The sequence below is a fragment of the Babylonia areolata genome, chromosome 21 (assembly GCF_041734735.1).
Source record: "Babylonia areolata isolate BAREFJ2019XMU chromosome 21, ASM4173473v1, whole genome shotgun sequence".
NCBI classification, from domain to species: domain Eukaryota; kingdom Metazoa; phylum Mollusca; class Gastropoda; order Neogastropoda; family Buccinidae; genus Babylonia; species Babylonia areolata.
In genome coordinates this window covers 38628770-38648769 of record NC_134896.1, presented here as the reverse complement: position 1 = coordinate 38648769, position 20000 = coordinate 38628770, and the positions used below count along the sequence as shown (strand labels likewise).

At 44.9% G+C, this 20000-nt stretch overlaps 1 protein-coding gene across 1 annotated transcript in view; it reads left to right on the top strand.

The window, feature by feature from the left end:
• The window catches only part of LOC143296613 (uncharacterized), a 61126-nt gene that overhangs the window by 29033 nt on the left and 12093 nt on the right, over positions 1–20000 (top strand). Inside the window, exon 2 of the mRNA XM_076608642.1 lies at positions 16128–16345. Coding sequence (XP_076464757.1) covers positions 16128–16345 — 218 coding nt within the window. The remainder of the gene's footprint in view (positions 1–16127; positions 16346–20000) is intronic.

The following is a 20000-nucleotide window of genomic DNA, read 5'->3' as shown; positions in this document are numbered from 1 at the left end:
CAAAAGTAATGAACCACTACCCTTTTTTTTCCTTTTATCGTGAGAGAGTGTCATGGACGTAAATAATGAACCACTGTTGTTTTTTTTCCCTTTTATCGTGAGAGAGTGTCATGGACATAAGTAATGAACCACTACCCTTTTTTTTCCTTTTATCGTGAGAGAGTGTCATGGACATAAGTAAGTAATGAACACTACCCTTTTTTTTCCTTTTATCGTTAGAGAGTGTCATGGACATAAATAATGGTCCGCCACATTGCTTTTCGATTGACAGTGAGGAGAGTGTCATGGGGACATAAATAATGAACCACTACCTTATTTTTCCTTTGTCATAAGAGACGTGAATAATGAGCCACTACCTTTTCCCTCCCATTTACATAAATAATGAAATACCTATACCGTGACAGAGTGTCATGGGACATAAATGATGAACCACTAACTTTTTTTTTCTTTTATCGTGAGAGAGTGTCGTTGACATAAATAATGAACCACTACCTCTTTTTTTTCTTTGTCATGAGAGAGTGTCAGCGGCATAAATAATGAACCACTACCTCTTTTTTTCCCCCTTTGTCATGAGAGAGTGTCAGCGGCATAAATAATGAACCACTACCTCTTTTTTTTCCTTTGTCATGAGAGAGTGTCAGCGACATACATAATGAACCACTAAGCTTTCCCCCCCCCCTTTATCGTTAGAGAGTGTCATGGACATAAATAATGAAACACAACCTCTTTTTTTCCCCTTTGTCATGAGAGAGTGTCATTGACATAAATAATGATCCACTTACCTGTTTGTTTGTTTTTTCCCTTTGTCATGAGAGAGTGTCAGCGACATGAATAATGATCCACTACCTTTTGTTTTCCTTTAGTCGTGATTGAATGTCAGTGATTTCGATAATGACCTACTACTTTTTTCTTTCTTTTTTTTTTCTTTTATCGTGAGAGAGTGTCATGGACATAAATAATGGTCCGCTACCTTGTGTTTCGTTTGACAATGAGGAGGAGAGTGACAGGGGTACTACCTTTTTTTTCTTTTTTTTTTTTACCGTGAATATAGTGTTAGGGCCTTAGGGCCATGAATAATGAATCACCTTTATTTTCTTTATCCTAAACAGAGTGTCGGGGAAATACAAACAATAACACACTACCCCCTTTTTTTTTCCTTTGTCGTTAGAGAGTGTCGAGGAAATGAATAATAAACCACCACAATTTTTCTGTCTTCTTTTTTTTTTTTATCGTTAGAGAGTGCCATGGACATAGATACTGGTCCACTGCCTTGTTTTTCGTTTCACAGTGAGGAGTGTCGGGAATATGAATAATGAATCAATCCTTTCTTTCTTTCTTTTTTCTTTTCTTTTCTTTACCGTGAAGAGAGTATCAGGGACATAAATAATGAACTACTACCCTTTTTTTTTTTTTTACCTTTATCACGAGAAGTGTCAGGGACATAAATAATGGCCCACTGCCTTGCTTTTGGGTTTGTTTTGTTTTGTTTTTAACCGTGAAGAGAGTGTAAAGGGACATAAATAATGAACCACTTCCTTGTGTTTTTTGTTGTTTTTTTTTTCACAGTGAGGAGATTGTCAGGGGACATAAATAATGAACCACTACCTTTTTTAAAAATTTTCTTCACCGTGAAGAGAGTGACAGGGATATAAATGATGAATCAATTTCTTTCCTTTTTTTTTCTTTTTTCTTTTACAGTGAGAAGAGTGTCGGCAATACAAATAATGAACCACTTCCTATTTTTCCTTTGTCGTGAGAGAGTGGGCAGGTACATTTTTTTTTCTTTACCGTGAAAGAGTGTAAGGGACATAGATAATGATCAACTGCCTTTTTTTTCCTCCTTCCTTTATCGTGAGAGAGTGTCGGGGGAAGTAAATAATGAACCACTACCTTTTTTTATTCTTTTCTTTTCTTTTCGTTTCTTTATCGATTTGTGATGGGACGCATTTTCGTTTCTCTCTTTTTTTGTTGTTGTTGTTTGTTTTTAACTCCGAGACTTACGTTCTGTTAAATGTAGATTTTCTTTGTCCTCACAAAGAACAAACTGTCAGCTGCTGCAGCAAGAAAAGCGAGCTCGCAGAAAAGGGACGGCAGCCAACAGACCAGCATCATCAGCTTACACATGTGACCTGCTGCGACAGAGACTGTCTCTCTCGCATCGGTCTCTACAGTCACAGGCGACGCTGCTTGGTCCAAGCAGACAGCCCAATTAGACATTAGGTCGGATATACTCTTATCCATGGTCAACCATGACCGAAGGAGGCCTACTACTAGTTTTTTCTTTGTTTGTGTTTTATTTCCTTGTTTGTTTGTTTGTTTGTTTCTTCTGCGTTCTGGAGGAAAGCTAGGGATGCGGCGTACCTTCAGCGGGTAATTGTCGTTCGTTCCGGTGATCGTCAAATTCTCTTACAGGATTTATACCACCCCTTGCAAGTCATTGCTTTCTTTCTTTCTTTCTTTCTTTCTTTCCGTGTTTCTTTCTTTACTTTAACTCAGAATTGATCGGCTCCATAGTGCTGTCCAAATGCTTTGCGTTTTAAGTGATATTGGCCTGCATGCGAACGCGTATGCGCGTGTGCATATGTGTGTCTGTGTGTGTGTGTATTCTAAGTGACATGAGTGTGAACGGATTGATCTTTTAAACACTTTGCGCATACATACGAAGTGTATATATCTATATCTATACATAGATATAGATATAGATATATAGATAGATAGATAATAGATAAATGGATAGATAGATAGATAGATCCCAAGCTATGTGTGTACAAAAAAAAAACAAAAAAAAACAAAACAAAATCAAACGGAGACCATTCTTTCTTGCCACAACGTCGTGGTACGGGGTAGTCGGCCTTTCGGAAGCTTACTGTACACAGTAGTGACAACTTACTGGAGCAGTTCAGTCCAGTCAGTTACATGTGGCAGGGTGATCGTTGGAGGACCACTTACACCGTAGCCTGTAATGGAGAGTTAATCACGAGACTGACTGATCAACTGCAGTAAGTGAGCTGTCGTTGTGGCACTCCATACTGGTGGCCTGCTAAGGTGGGGGTGGGGTGGGGGGGGGGGGGGGGATGGGAAGGACTGGGAGTGAGGGAGGGGGGAGGGAGGAGGGGTAGGGGAAGTGTGTGGGAGTGGTGAGCAGATCATCAGCTTATGGCCCAGCTTTGTCAATATGGAGAAGGGGGAGAGGTGTGTGTGTGTGTGTGTGTGGAGGGGGGGGGGGGGGGCGGGGGTGCAGGTTGGGGCGCCATGGTTTTGCAGCAACACGGGGCTAGCAGCGGATCATGGCATTATCAGGCCCCTGTTTGGGCAGCTGGCACCACAAGAGACCTGAGGTCCAGACCCACACCAACCCCTTTTTGTCCTCTGTGCCTGGGCCTGGCCGCAGCCAGCAGGAAATCTGTTGTGGGGATCAACGATTGTGGGGATAAACTGAATCAACATGTGTCCACTCCCCGGCTGACCCCAAGGCCGGCAATCCGGCTGATCTGTGGTCAGTTTGTAGAACTAAATCAACGCCGGGCTATTAGCAGACCTCCGGGAACAATTACCGTCCGTCCGTCCGTCCGTCCGTCGACACACCAGCTCTCTTCTCGTCCTCATGTTGAACGCCGCGCACAGAAACTGTATATACATTTTATACGACCGTTTAAACAGCGTGTCGTTTCAAAAAAACAAATTGAATAATACCGAAAATTAACCTGGTCAAAATCAAATCATGTTGCCTATAGCCTAACCAACCATATTAATGGCTTAGAAAAAAAATTAACATAGATTCTACGAATGTATCATGAGCCTTCTTAAAACTGAAATAACCAACTCCTTTTCCCCCACCCCACCCCCAAAAAAGGCAGATTAAAAGCCACTCCCACATAAAAAAGAAAAGAAAGACAGAAAAAGGAAAGCTCAACAGTATTTAAGCCACGAAGGAAATACGAGCCAGGAGGTAGAGATTTCCATTGTGGTGGGATTCTGCGGACCCGGGCCTTGGGGTGTGCAATGAAGCGGGGACAAGGGCGGCGGCCGGGGGGAGGGGGGTAAGGTCTTGGGGGGACCTGTCATAATCTGACCGCCGCCAGGATGGAGGTATTGAAGACGGAAGAGGGTCATTGGAGGGGTATTCAAGATGGGAGAGGGGCATTGGAGGGGTATTCAAGATGGGAGAGGGGCCCTTGGAGGGGTATTCAAGATGGGAGAGGGGCCCTTGGAGGGGTATTCAAGATGGGAGAGGGTCATTAGAGGGGTATTCAAGATGGGAGAGGGGCCCTTGGAGGGGTATTCAAGATGGGAGAGGGTCCCTTGGAGGGGTATTCAAGATGGGAGAGGGGCATTGGAGGGGTATTCAAGATGGGAGAGGGGCCCTTGGAGGGGTATTCAAGATGGGAGAGGGGCCCTTGGAGGGGTATTCAAGATGGGAGAGGGGCCATTGGAGGGGTATTCAAGATGGGAGAGGGGCCCTTGGAGGGGTATTCAAGATGGGAGAGGGTCATTGGAGGGGTATTCAAGATGGGAGAGGGGCCCTTGGAGGGGTATTCAAGATGGGAGAGGGTCATTAGAGGGGTATTCAAGATGGGAGAGGGGCCCTTGGAGGGGTATTCAAGATGGAAGAGGGTCATTAGAGGGGTATTCAAGATGGGAGAGGGGCCCTTGGAGGGGTATTCAAGATGGGAGAGGGGCCCTTGGAGGGGTATTCAAGATGGGAGAGGGTCATTGGAGGGGTATTCAAGATGGGAGAGGGTCATTGGAGGGGTATTCAAGATGGGAGAGGGGCCCTTGGAGTGGTATTCAAGATGGGAGAGGGGCCCTTGGAGTGGTATTCAAGATGGGAGAGGGGCCCTTGGAGGGGTATTCAAGATGGGAGAGGGGCCCTTGGAGGGGTATTCAAGATGGGAGAGGGTCATTGGAGGGGCATTCAAGATGGGAGAGGGGCCCTTGGAGGGGTATTCAAGATGGGAGAGGGTCATTGGAGGGGTATTCAAGATGGGAGAGGGTCATTGGAGGGGTATTCAAGATGGGAGAGGGTCATTGGAGGGGCATTCAAGATGGGAGAGGGGCCCTTGGAGGGGTATTCAAGATGGGAGAGGGTCATTGGAGGGGTATTCAAGATGGGAGAGGGTCATTGGAGGGATATTCAAAGCGGAAGAGGTGCATTGGAGGCGTATTCAAGCTGGAAGGAGATCAGTGGACGAGCAGTCAACAGAGAAGACGGTCATTGCAGGCTGAGTGAGAAGAGCTGAGCAAACAAGAACAACTTGTCCAGGCTGAGTGCACGCCCTCTGCCCTGTCCGGCGTTTGTCCTGTACCGGTGCTGTAGGGCCTAATTGAAGAACAAAGGATGGACGGCCATTCCTCCCCTCTTCAACCCCCTCCCCTCCCCCCGTGCCCCTCCCCCACACACACACACACACCACCACCACCACCACCACCACCACCAGGGCCCTGGGCCCATCAGCCACTCACAACACCAACTGGGGATAACTGACGTGACTTTGGGCAAGGGAATTTGGAGTGCTCAGTGTTGGAACAGACCTCAAAGCCAGCTAGACCTGGAGGGATCTGGTGAACAGTTCTTCTGCGCGGCGCGCCCAGTGACTCTTCTGGTGAACAGGCCTTCTGTGTGGCTCCCCAATGACTGTACACCGAGAGTGAAGAGGGAGAAGGCAAGGGAGGGAGGGAGGGAGGGAAAAGCCAGCTGATCAGATCTAATTTCCCAGGCAACTTTCCATGACAAAAGAAAAAGAAAAGAAAAGACAAAAAAAGCAAGAAAGAGAGAACGAATTTGCCTGACGCGTAAGTGGTCAACATTGGCTTGTGTCGAGCTTTACACGCGGGGGGGATAGGAGGCGATAGTCGAGGGAGGGAAAGACGAGAGAGACAAAGTCACTGGAGTAAAAGGAGTGGAAGTGGTGATGAAGAAGAAAACGGGGATCGCCTGCAGAGGTTCTAAACGGTACTTAGGTTCTCAACGACTGATTGTTTCTCTCCCCCCCACTGGTGATGTATGTCAGAAACAGTCAGTCTCCCTTGAGGAAAGCATGATGCTATTGGAAACGCGGCATGTTTTGGGAACGGCACAGAAAGGTGGACTAGAAACCGTGGGAACGGGACGGTTGACAAAGAACTGGGGGGTGGGAAGGAAAGGACGTTAATTAAAATCGTGGCGACAAGTCAGACCCTAATGTCATGAATACCCGCGTCCTTAAAACTCTCTCCATACGAATGGCGAAAGAGACGACGTTAACAGCGTTTCCCCCCCAATTACCACCATCAAAATATTGCAAGCGGAAGGCTCTTATACTGAAGACGTGAATATTGACAAAGAATACCACAATTCTGACGACGGAAGCTAAAGGCTGGGTCATTGAGACACCCACTGGACATCCGAGGGGTCCGTGTAGAGGAGAAGAGAGGACTGGCCGTACTGTGTGAGTTAAAACCAGCCAGAAAATCAACGAGGCTTGTCTCTGGTCATCGAGGACTGTTGGGCCACACAGTGTCAGTTTCAGAGCGGCGTGCGGACAGATCCATATACGCTACACCACATCTGCTGGAGAAAACGGGACACACTCTCTTCATTGGTTAGTTCCACGTCTTGGCTGTGTAGTGACACTGTCTTCATTAATCGGTGACACGTCATGGTTATCCTAACAATGTCTATGTTAATTAGTGATATGTCACGGATGTGTAGTGACACGTCGTGGTTATAATGACAATGTCTTTATTAATTAGTGATACGTCATGGACGTTGATGATACGTCATGGTTATCCTGACACTGTCTTTATTAATTAGTGTTACGTCATGGATGTACTGACAGTGTCTTCATTAATTAGTGACACATCAGGGTTGTACTGACACCGTCTTCATTAATTAGTGACACGTCAGGGTTGTACTGACACCGTCTTCATTAATTAGTGACACGTCAGGGTTGTGCTGACAGTGTCTTCAATAATTAGTGACACGTCAGGGTTGTACTGACACCGTCTTCATTAATTAGTGACACGTCAGGGTTGTACTGACACCGTCTTCATTAATTAGTGACACGTCAGGGTTGTACTGACACCGTCTTCATTAATTAGTGACACGTCAGGGTTGTACTGACAGTGTCTTCAATAATTAGTGACACGTCAGGGTTGTACTGACACCGTCTTCATTAATTAGTGACACGTCAGGGTTGTACTGACACCGTCTTCCATAATTAGATTCACGTCAGGGTTGTACTGACACCGTCTTCATTAATTAGTGACACGTCAGGGTTGTACTGACACTGTCTTCATTAATTAGTGACACGTCAGGGTTGTACAGACACCGTCTTCATTAATTAGTGACACGTCAGGGTTGTACTGACACCGTCTTCATTAATTAGTGACACGTCAGGGTTGCACTGACACCGTCTTCATTAATTAGTGACACGTCAGGGTTGTACTGTCACCGTCTTCATTAATTAGTGACACGTCAGGGTTGTACTGACACCGTCTTCATTAATTAGTGACACGTCAGGGTTGTACTGACACCGTCTTCATTAATTAGTGACACGTCAGGGTTGTACTGGCACTGTCTTCAATAATTAGTGACACGTCAGGGTTGTACTGACACCGTCTTCATTAATTAGTGACACGTCAGGGTTGTGCTGACAGTGTCTTCAATGATTAGTGACACGTCAGGGTTGTACTGACACCGTCTTCATTAATTAGTGACACGTCAGGGTTGTACTGACACCGTCTTCATTAATTAGTGACACGTCAGGGTTGTGCTGACACCGTCTTCATTAATTAGTGACACGTCAGGGTTGTGCTGACAGTGTCTTCAATGATTAGTGACACGTCAGGGTTGTACTGACACCGTCTTCATTAATTAGTGACACGTCAGGGTTGTACTGACACCGTCTTCATTAATTAGTGACACGTCAGGGTTGTACTGACACCGTCTTCATTAATTAGTGACACGTCAGGGTTGTACTGACACCGTCTTCATTAATTAGTGACACGTCAGGGTTGTACTGACACCGTCTTCATTAATTAGTGACACGTCGGGGTTGTGCTGACACCGTCTTCATTAATTAGTGACACGTCAGGGTTGTACTGACACCGTCTTCATTAATTAGTGACACGTCAGGGTTGTACTGACAGTGTCTTCATTAATTAGTGACACGTCAGGGTTGTACTGACACCGTCTTCATTAATTAGTGACACGTCAGGGTTGTACTGACACCGTCTTCATTAATTAGTGACACGTCAGGGTTGTGCTGACAGTGTCTTCAATGATTAGTGACACGTCAGGGTTGTACTGACACCGTCTTCATTAATTAGTGACACGTCAGGGTTGTACTGACACCGTCTTCATTAATTAGTGACACGTCAGGGTTGTACTGACACCGTCTTCATTAATTAGTGACACGTCAGGGTTGTACTGACAGTGTCTTCAATGATTAGTGACACGTCAGGGTTGTACTGACACCGTCTTCATTAATTAGTGACACGTCAGGGTTGTACTGACAGTGTCTTCATTAATTAGTGACACGTCAGGGTTGTACTGGCACCGTCTTCATTAATCAGTGACACGTCAGGGTTGTACTGACACCGTCTTCAATAATTAGTGACACGTCAGGGTTGTACTGACACCGTCTTCAATGATTAGTGATACGTCAGGGTTGTACTGACACTGTCTTCATAAATTAGTGACACGTCAGGGTTGTACTGACACCGTCTTCAATGATTAGTGACACGTTATGCTTGCACTGGCAGCGTGTTTACTGAAAACTAGTTAGCCTGATACTTGAACTGGTACGGAGTGTATCAACAAGGGGTCATACTTGTGCTGGCGGTCTTCATTATCTCGGGAAACGTAATATAAAAAAAATTAAAATAATGAATCAATAAATAATAAAACAATAATAATATCAATAACAACAACAGTAGTAGTAATAATAATAATAATAGTAATAATAATAATAATTTATGTGGCGCCGTTCCATGTAAAACTTACTCTCTTGCGCTGAATAACGTAAAAAAATTTTTTTTTTAAATCGATGTTTAAAACAGGCATTTAAACCCAAAAATGACAACTTCCCAAACTTCCATACATAACCCTGCTCAAACCACTAAACACCAACAATGAATTATGTGTGCGCGCGCACACACACACACACACAGACACACACACACACACACACACACACACACACATATATATATATATATATATATATATATATATATACACACACACAAGAAAGAAAAAGCCAGAAACAGCGCGCACAACACAACACTGAAGATACACAATATGGGACTTAACAATACCTAAATCATGGAATCTCATAATCACACTACTTTACACTAAAATCATTATACTTGAAAAAAAAAAAATATATATATATATATACTTCATACTTGAACTGACACTTCTCTTTACTCACACCAGAGAGTCTTGATACTTGTACTGGCTTGTATCTTTATCAACTAGGGGAGAGAAACATAGCAATGGCGAGCTACTGACGGTCTGACGATCTGTTGCGCCAAACACTGGGATAGACACAGACCGCGATTGTTTCAAACAGACAGAGGGGCCGGTAGTGGGCGCGATCTGGCGTGACATTTGACTGCAGCAGTGTGGTGTAGGGGCAGGTATTGATGACACGTCCCACAATAATAATAATAATAATAATAATACAGTGAAATGGGGGGAAAAGAATAGAAAGGCTTAGCGCACTGCTGTGGTTGCTGATTTACATAGCGGCGACAGATGTGGCAAGAGGAGGGGTTGTCCAGGATTTGTGGCCCGCGTAGCAGCACTTTTGTTTTTGTTGGTTTTTTTTTTTTTTTTTTTTTTTTAATTATTAACATTGTACGAATCCCGACACTTTCACCAGATGCCGTTTGAGTTATCAGTCATCTTCCTTTCTACGTGCTCGCGGACTGAAATCAGAAAGCACTCGAGCGCACACCACTGAGATATATCACGTAATGCAGGTCAGTGTTGCACACCATCTGTTATTGCAGGGTTTATTGAGTTGTTGTTGTTGTCGGTGGTGGTGGTGGTGGTGGTGTTACCACCACTATGCTGACAAACTTCAGTTCTGTACTTTATAAAAAAAAAAAAAAAAAAAAAAAATCCTGAAAGACACCTGAGTCTGCCTCAGCACGTAACAGTTCCATCGTTTTTGTTTTTTTGACTCACTTGTGTAAACAAAGTGAGTCTATGTTTTAACCCGGTGTTCGGTTGTCTGTGTGTGTGTGTGTGTGTCCGTGTGTCCGTGGTAAACTTTAACATTGACATTTTCTCTGCACATACTTTGTCAGTTGACACCAAATTAGGCATAAAAATAGGAAAAATTCAGTTCTTTCCAGTCATCTTGTTTAAAACAATATTGCACCTCTGGGATGGGCACAAAAAAAAAAAAAAAATGAAGCCTGATTATATGCAAACTGCACTTACTGTTACATTTATATTTTTTGTTTTCTCTAAACTTGGCACTTTGATCTGATATTCGGACCCAACAACAAGAGCAGTCATTATTATCATTTTTGTGTTCAAACAGGAACTTCTTTTGCTAAGCATGGAAGTTTTATTTATTTGCAAACGTTTTGGTGCAGATAGTAAAAAATGGAAATTACTCTGTAATTAATGCTAGGGGGACTTAATTTGCTTTAAACTGATCTTTCTCATCTTAAACATTACATTTTGAAATTATACTCAATACATAAAAAGCTTGGATTTTTTTTTTAAGTGTATCACAAGTGAGTCTTGAAGGCCTTGCCTCTCTTGTTTTTTTTTTTTTTTTTTTTTTTAATTAGGTCAGTTTGAAGTCGTCCTCGAATCGAAGAAACTCGCTTCTGTTTCAGAAAACAGCTTTCTGTTGACTGGTTCACACTGTCCTTAGTGACTTGCAGGTTATCTCCCATCCCAGTCCCCACCCCTCATCACCTCCCCTACCTCACCCCCACTGCCCAGCCCACTGACACTGGCCACTCCCTGCCCACCTACTTTTCAGTTTTAGTGTCAGAGTGTGCGAACAGACCCATATACGCAAAATTACAACTGCTGTAAAAAGAACACACACACACACACACACACACACACACACACACAAGAAGAAGACAAATAAAAAGCAGCAGCAAGTGGCCTTACCTTCGCATAGACCCAACAGACTGATCAGCCCTTGATAGCCTGTCCTATGTTTGTGTAAAAAAACAACCACACACAAAAAATCACCACCACCATTAACATGAAAAATGAAAGAAGTAATAAGACAAAGTAAATAATAAATAATAAGTTGTTTATTTATATAGCGCCTACTCAAATAATTTTGCTCTCATCTCTTTACAGTTACAATAGTTTCCAATTATAAAACAAAGAAATAGATACGTTAAGATACAGAGAAGGGAAAGATAATGCAGAAGGCAAATTATTGAAATGATTGCCGTCACTGCGGCGGTGTCAAAGTGACGTCAGCCTTCTTGGCCTCAACGTCACAGGATGTTGACCCCTGACCTCTGACCCGCGTCGGCGTGTGACAGTGCGCGGTGGAAGGTGCCGACACTCAACTTGCACACCCTATCATCGTCATCATCGTCATCGTCATCATCTTCTTCTTCTGCTCCCTCGATTCTGTTCACAAGACTCATTGGGGCGCAGCACATAAAAACTGTTCGCCAGATTCCCCCCCAGAACTGTCGGCTGCGTGTCAAAGCCAGGGTCTCTGAACATCAAATCTGTACAGTTTGGGTTTTCGCGCAGTTGTCAGATGTCATCGGTGTTGTTCAACGAATGCTACTCTCACCCTCACCCCCCCCCCCCACCCCCCCTCACCCCCTCGGTCCCACCCACCAACCCACACCCACACACCCCTCCTCCCTCTTTTTGGGGGCGCAACAGTGTCACATGAAAAAGTGAAAGGGGTTTAAACGATGAGGTCGTCTGAAGCAGTGTGCCTGTTGGACGGGGGGGGGGGGGGGGACACTTTGAGGTGGGCCCAAACAGCAAAGTGACAGTCGTATGATCGATGGTTTCCCCACTGCAATGAGAATCCATTTACAGCCTAGTCCTTTGTGAAGGACTGTGACTCTCAAACTAGGAGGCAAGACTGCACTGGCTCCTAGTGATGAACCCTTGGGGTGGGGGCTTTGGGGACCATCCCCCCCAACACTGACTGTCTCAAAGCCCTCTTGGCTGTGATTAGTGGGGATGTAGCTTGGGCAACAGACTGGGTGGGGGTAAACGACACACTGGCTGATACTCATAAGATCACGTTGTTCAGGGCTGGGGGGGGGGGGGGGGGGCTTTGGGGACCATCCCCCCAACACTGACTGTCTCAAAGCCCTCTTGGCTGAGATTAGTGGGGATGTAGCTTGGGCAACAGACTGGGTGGGGGTAAACGACACACTGGCTGATACTCATAAGATCACGTTGCTCAGGGCTGGGGGGGGGGGGGGGGGGGGAGGGGGGCGGTCCGAAGGAGGTGATGCTGTTCGAGAGGGTGAGTCCTGGAAACTTGGGCAAGACACTCTCCTCTCTGATGAAATTCTAGCCCAGATATCTGTTCAGTCGGGACAGCAGTTGCTTCCATTGTTGTTCTGATGGTCATAGTCGTCGGACAGGACTCCGTGATTGCCATACAATATAAGTGGGAAGAAAGGGAAACAGTGTGTCGGCTGGGGGGGGGGGGGGGGGGGGGGGGGAATGAAGGCAACTGGTTGAATGGTCTGTGTCCGTCCAAAGCCCAGTCTTTTCAGCATGTCAGGTGGTAAGGGCTGGTCTTTGTTTTTTCAGTTATGTCCAGTTGTAATTAACTGGGTCAAAAGGTGCTCTCTCTCTCTCTCTCTCTCTCTCTCTCTCTCAAGTATCTCTTCCTCTCCCTCTCTCTTTCTCTGTCTTTGTCTCTCTCTCTCTCACTCTCCCTCAGTCTCTCTCTCTCTCTCTTTCTCTCTCTCTTTCTATCATTCTCTGTGTCAAGTCAAAATGATTTTATTGAGGCTGAAAGATATTTTTACACAGCTTTCTTCCCATTATCTGTGTGTGTGTGTGTGTGTGTGTGTGTGTGTGTGTGTGTGTGTGTGTGTGTGTGTGTGTGTGTGTGTGTTCAGTTGTTTCTGCCCAAATGATGTGCACAAACGCTGCGCCACATGGCAGAGACACGATTACCGTGCAATCTGTTGAAACAGTAAATATTGTAGGGGGAGAAAAAACCCCACACACACCTAAAAACAAGCTTCCGTTTTCATGACCATCGCTCGCTAAGCAAACAAATGGCTGTATCGTTTCTCGTGTTTATGTTAATGTTTCCTAAAGCAACAGGAGTCTGTTGTATCGTGCTTTAATTCACAGCACTTTGCAAGCACCACACCCGCCCCCTCCCACATCACTGTTACCGCCATGAGAGATAGGACGCATTTAAGCGTGCCTTCCGTTTCGCATTTACTTCTCTCCCAGAGCTAATATCCTGACAGTGTATACTTCAAACATCTGCCTCTTTTAAAAGCTTGCTTCATATTGAAAGCTAGACGCGAAAGGAGGGGACTCAAGCTAAGTACGATGTATGAATATACATGAGTTCGCTGGCTGATTTTGTCGTTTGCCTCCACATTTAATGACTAGATTGAGGCCGTTTATGTTAAAACGAGGGAGATAGGCAGCGAAGCAGAACTGCGGGTATGAGCAAACACAGAGGAGCTTTATTGTCCTGTGGATTGCGGTTTGTAGACACGCTGGTCGCAGTTTGTAGACACTTTGGCGTGTATGTTGATTTTCACGATCTTGAGGGCCCCGTGTGTGCGTTGCTCATAGGTCTGGAAGTGGGCCGAGGTGGATGCTGTAAGAATCTGGTATTTTTCTCCGTCTTCTTCTTAAATGGCGTACGTGTGAGAGTAAAATTTATGTCCACAGCCTATAGCGCTATAGAGGGCATTGGAGCCCAACGCGGCATACAAACTGTTAAGCTGTGTATGTCAACAGTAATCATGGCAAGTGTCATTAAATTGTATTATATATGGAACGCCTTTGTTTGCCTACCTCTCCTGTTTACACCACTGAGTGGAGGAGAGAGGAGGAGCAGTGCCGAATCTGTCCCGCGACTGGATGAAGTGGAGAACTTTGGTCACGGTGGTGCGTTCAGCCAAGGCAGTGACTCCCTCACCCCCACCGCCCCCCCTCCACCATCTCGCCCCCACCCCCCAACCTCCTCCCATGATCAGACCAGGTTTTAGTGACAGTGAATGACAGTGACTTGATCCGTTGTTTTGTTCAGTGCAAATTGCCTATCCCCCCCCACACCCCCCAAGTGTTACGCAAACACTACTTTTTTTCTTTCTTTTTTTTGTGGTTTAAATAATCTTTAATTATTCAACAATACACATGATTACAATGCAATAAATAACAAAAGAGCATCAGCAAGCTTAAAGCTTATACTGTGCTCACAACGTTGCACTTCAATTTTATCATGACGGCTGATGAACCATATTATGACTTGTATCAAATAACATTCATAAACAGTAAGTAATGAAATAATGAAATAAAACAAATAAACAAACAGTACATAATATAGTAAAATAATGCTAATATCAATATTAACATGAGATTTCTTCTTTTTCTTTTTCTTTTTTTTTTTTTTTTTTTTTTTGCCTTATTCTCCTACACCCCGCGCTCTTCACACTTATGTTACAGTCCGCAGAATTACATTTTACACCCAACATTTTTGTTAATTACATTTTACACCCAACATTTTTGTTCCATTCATATTTTCTCCAAAACGGTTTGTCGTTGTTGTTGTTACTGTTGTTGTTGTTGTTTTCCACCCCGGACAACACTTTTGCTTTTGTCCAATATTTTTCATCCCTTCTCTTCTCTTTTCACCTTTCTCCGGTAGTTTGATTTTTGCCCCATACATAATCTATTTTGCTCGAACACTTTTCCTCAACACTTCTGTTTTTGTCCCTGAACTTCTGGCTTGCCCGAACATTTCGGTTTGACTCAAATGGTTTCCATTACATTTACCTCATCGGTTTTATTCGAAGATAATTCTTTTCTCAACTTTTTTTTTTTCCACGCAAATCGCTTTCCATTATACTTCTGGGGCCAGTTGCATTGCTCCGACGGAAGAGCCCAGTATGATCGTAACCCGCTACTAACTGTGTGTAGTATGGAACTGACCAATGGCGTAGTTCGGTCAACGTAGGCATTTAGTCACGTGTAACTTGTCAAAAAGTTTGAACGGAGCAATGCAGTTAACTGGGTTCTGGTTCTTGATGTGTCTTATTTGTTTCGTTGTTTTAGCTTCTTGAAATAATTATGTGTTTGCTGTTTCGACACTGTTGTGTTTAAACTCCTTATCACGTCGTTAGCATTCCCTACCAGCTGATAAAAAATTGTGTGTGTGTGTGTGTGTGAGTGTGTGTGTGTGTGTGTGTGTGTGTGTGTGTCTGTCTGTCTGTCTGTGTGTCTGTGTCTATGTGTGTTTCTACATTTCATTTTTTTTTTTTTTATCTATTTGTTTACTTATTTTATTTTATGTTTAGATTTATTTCTATTCATTTACGTGTATTTTAATTCATTTGTTCATTAATTTGATGACTTATCCAATTATATGCTTATTTATCCTCTCTTTTTTTTTTTTTTACCCTCAGGGTCTGACTAAGCGCTGCTGGTAAGGGATCTGTGGTGTAACGTATAATCATTATTTTGATTTGTCTCTGCACAAGATTCAGCGCTATATAAATACTAAATGATATTATTATTAATATTATTATTATTATTATTATTATTAGGTTTATTATTATGTTTATTATTGTATTTATTATTATTGTGTTATTATTATGTTTATATTGATTATGCTTATTACGTTTATTATGTTTATTATTGTTATGTTTATTATTGTTGTTATTATTATGTTTATGTTGATTATTATGTTATTATTATTAAGTTTACTGTGTTTATGATTATTATTATTAAGTTTACTATATTTATTATTATTATGTTTATTATTATTATCTCTATTAAAAAAGTATTATTATGTTTATTGTTATTATTATGTCTATTATATGTTTGTTATTATGATGATGATGATGATTGTTATTATCATTATTATTATCATTATCATTGTAAATATCATCATCATTATTATCGTCATTCACAGCCGCAGCAGCCTACGGCAACCCGTTCGCCTCGGCCTACCTGGGGCCCTCGGACCTGGCCCGTGCAGCCGGTCAGAAGCGGAAGCGACGTCACCGTACCATCTTTACGGAGGAGCAGCTGGAGCAGTTGGAGGCCACCTTCCACAAGACCCACTACCCCGACGTCCAGCTTCGCGAGGACCTCGCCCTCAAGGTGGACCTAAAGGAGGAGAGAGTGGAGGTGAGTTGGGGGTTGGGGGGGTTGTAGGGGTGGGGGGGTGGGAGGGGGGCGGAGGGGGGGGAGGGAGAAGGACGGAGAGGGAGGGAGGGAGAAAGGGAGAGAGTGAGAGAGAGGAACAGACGGACAGATATATATATATATATATATATATATATATATATATATAGAGAGAGAGAGAGAGAGAGAGAGAGAGAGAGAGAGACGTACGGATATGGATATATATATAGAGAGAGAGACAGACAGACAGACAGAGATGCCAGAATGAGATCTACTTACTTATTGAGAGGGAGAGACGTACAGATATGGATATATATATATAGAGAGAGAGACAGACAGACAGACAGAGATGCCAGAATGAGATCTACTTACTTACTTATTTATTTCCTTACTCACGTACAGACTGGGAAACTTTCTCCTTTTCTTTCCTTGATATTTCTTGGATTATTTCTCTGCACCTCCGTGACGTGTGTGCAACCATAACTTTCTTCTTTCTTTTTTTTTTCTTTTTTTTTTTAATAATCAGATTCAAGATAAGATTCAAGATCCAGTCACTTTAAGGTCCATTGAAAGTCACCTCACCGTGTAAAATGAACACGTTTCGTCGGATTGTAGCACAATTACAGCGAACTACACATACACACGCACACACACGCACACACACACACACACACACACACACACACGCGCACGCACGCACGTACGCACGCACACACACGCACGCACACACAGGACAAATCGTTTAAAACAATAAACGGGCATAAGTACTGGAAAGAGGTATACATACAAGATATGTGAGGGATACGCTCAACAATATCGGTCTGAAGTTAGTTGTGTCCCTTTCTTGTTTCAGTTTTCACAGGTTCACAAGCATGTATGTTTGGAAAGAAAGAGCCACGTTGAGTCCTCAAAATCCCCCACGATCTCCCGCCACCCCCACCCACCCACCCATACACACCCACCCAGCCACCCATACACACCCCCCCCCCCCCCCCCCCCGAACCCCCACCTTCACTCAGGCCGGCACCGCCAACATCTCCGGCATTGTTGAGCTCTGCACCCCGACCTCTCCCACCACCTCGTGACTCCCGGGCCCCAGTCCAGCTGCTGCCCCCACACCATCTCCCTCCCCCCACCCCCTTACCCTCCATCACCACCTTCATCCCCACACCTCCAGCACCACACCCTTCATCTCCACACCCCCGCCACCACCACCATCCACTTCAACCCCAACCCCACATCACCACCACACCCTTCAACCCCCACCTCTCCTCTGACCTTGTAAAGGTCTCCTCCCCTGCCCCCCCCCCCTCACCCGCCCCACCCCCACCAAATACTACTCCCCACCACCTACCCACCACCCACCACTCACCACCAACAACACCACCAACCAACCACTCGTTACGCTGTCATTGTACAAAGTGCAGCAGACGGCTTTTCGGCGTATGAAAAGAAAAAACAACAACAAAACGGTTATTAATAATAATACATAAAAAAGCAACACTGAAATTTTTTTATTGATCCCCCCCCCCCCCACACACACACACACACACCCCTCCCGCCCCTACTGTTTATGTTATGATTGAAGGTGTATCATATCAGGCCCTGATCAGTGAGGGCCGGCCGGGGGCCGAACAACGGTCCTGCTGTGGTGGTTGTGAGTGAACAGCCCGTGTTTAGTTGTGGCTGACCTGCCATTGTTTCACTCACTGCCCCACTTACTTTCTCTCTCCCCCCCCCCCGACCCCCCGCCCCCCCACCCCCCACCCACTCCACCCCCACCCCACCCCTCATCCCTCTTCATCAAAAAAAAAAAATTCACCGATATATTTCAATCAAAAATTATGCGCATGACAAATTTACGACGATGTTTCCCTTTTGTCCAGTTAACATATAAACAGCGAGAAGTGGAGGAGGGGTGGGGTGTGGTGGGGTGTGTGGGTCGGGGTTGGGTGCGGTGCGGTGAAGAGCTGGGTGCTGGTGTGGTGGAGGGTGGATGTTTGTGGGTGGGGGTGGGGGTGGGGGTTTGGTAATTGTCCCAACAGTGGAACAAGCTGTGTAGGCTTCTCAGCAGGAGCGGGCACACCGCAACCAGAAACTCCTACTATAAAAGCACCGCCAGGACACTATAAATGAAGCGGGGGGCTTTCCAAAAACACTGGCCGCGCGCCCCGACAAGGGCAGGCCTTTTGTGGTGTGTCTGAATAGCCAGGGCAAGACTAGAGAGGGAGGGAGGGAGGGAGGAGAGGGAGGGAGAGAGAGAGGGGGGGAGAGAGAGAGGGGGGGAGGAGAGGAGGGAGAGAGAGAGAACGACGAGAAAGAGTGAGAGAGGGAGAGAGAGAGAGGGGGGAGAGATGGAGGGAGAGAGAGAGAACGAACGAGAAAGAGAGAGAGAGAGGGAGAGAGAGAGGGGGAGAGATGGAGAGAGAGAGAGAGAGGAGAGAGAGAGAGAGAACGAACGAGAGAGAGAGGGAGAGAGAGAGAGGGGGGAGAGATGGAGGGAGAGAGAGAGAGAGAGAACGAACGAGAGAGAGGGGAGGGAGAAAGAGAGGGAGGGAGGGAGAGTGTGTGTGTGTGTGTGTGTGTGTGTGTGTGATACCTGATATGATTAATTGGACGCTTCCCGGCGCGCTAGCTCAGTAAATGATGTTGTCAGGTGTGAGGAACTACAATGCACCCATGGTTGTGGAAAAACCACGGGCTCCTGTTGTTGTTGTGTCAGGTGTGGCCTGCCGATGGCCACATGAACAACAACAGGTATACGCCAATCATTTCCTGCTTCGGTTCGTTCCCCTGAGTAATCATTGTTCAACAAAAAAACAACAACAACAACAACAATAAAACTCTTATCATCATACCGGCAGCATCACTGGAAGCTGTCAGTTCATCGCCATCATCATCATCATCATCATCATCACCATCGTCATTGTCAACTTGAGCATCGCCAGTGACAATATGGAAATTAGACTCACTATAGTTCTCCATAATTACTTTCGATAAAGTAATTATGAGCGGAGAAGAGGCGCCCTCACTCAATAGTAGAACACACAAATAAGCACGGAAAACTATGATGCAAGATATACATATTATAATTATTCGTTTAAAGTTACAGCAAGGTAGGTGAGGGAACTGATGATACCTCTACCACTCACACCAATGTAATCAAATTTGTTTGCGCTCACACCAGTGTAATTAATTTGTTTGTGTTGATTAATTGTATGTGTATGAATGACTCCACTCAATAACGGTTTATACGCAACATTTGGGGTACAGAGAGACAGAGAGAGACTGAGGGAGAGTGGGAGGGAGAGTGTGAGGGGGGAGAGACAAAGAAAGAGAAAGAGAGAGGGAGAGATAAATAGAGAGAGAGAGAGCATGCAACTGTATACAAAAATCAATATATGCATGTGACCACTCATTCATTTTTGTCATAAAAAAAATTATTTAGTTCACACACACATACACACACACGCGCGCGCGCGCGCCGAACACACACACACGCGCGCGCGCGCGCACACACACACACACGCAGGCACTCACACACACACGCGCACGCACATACGCACGCACACACACGCACGCACGCACGCACGCACACACACACACAACAAAAACAACAACACGCACACACACACACACACACACACACACACACACA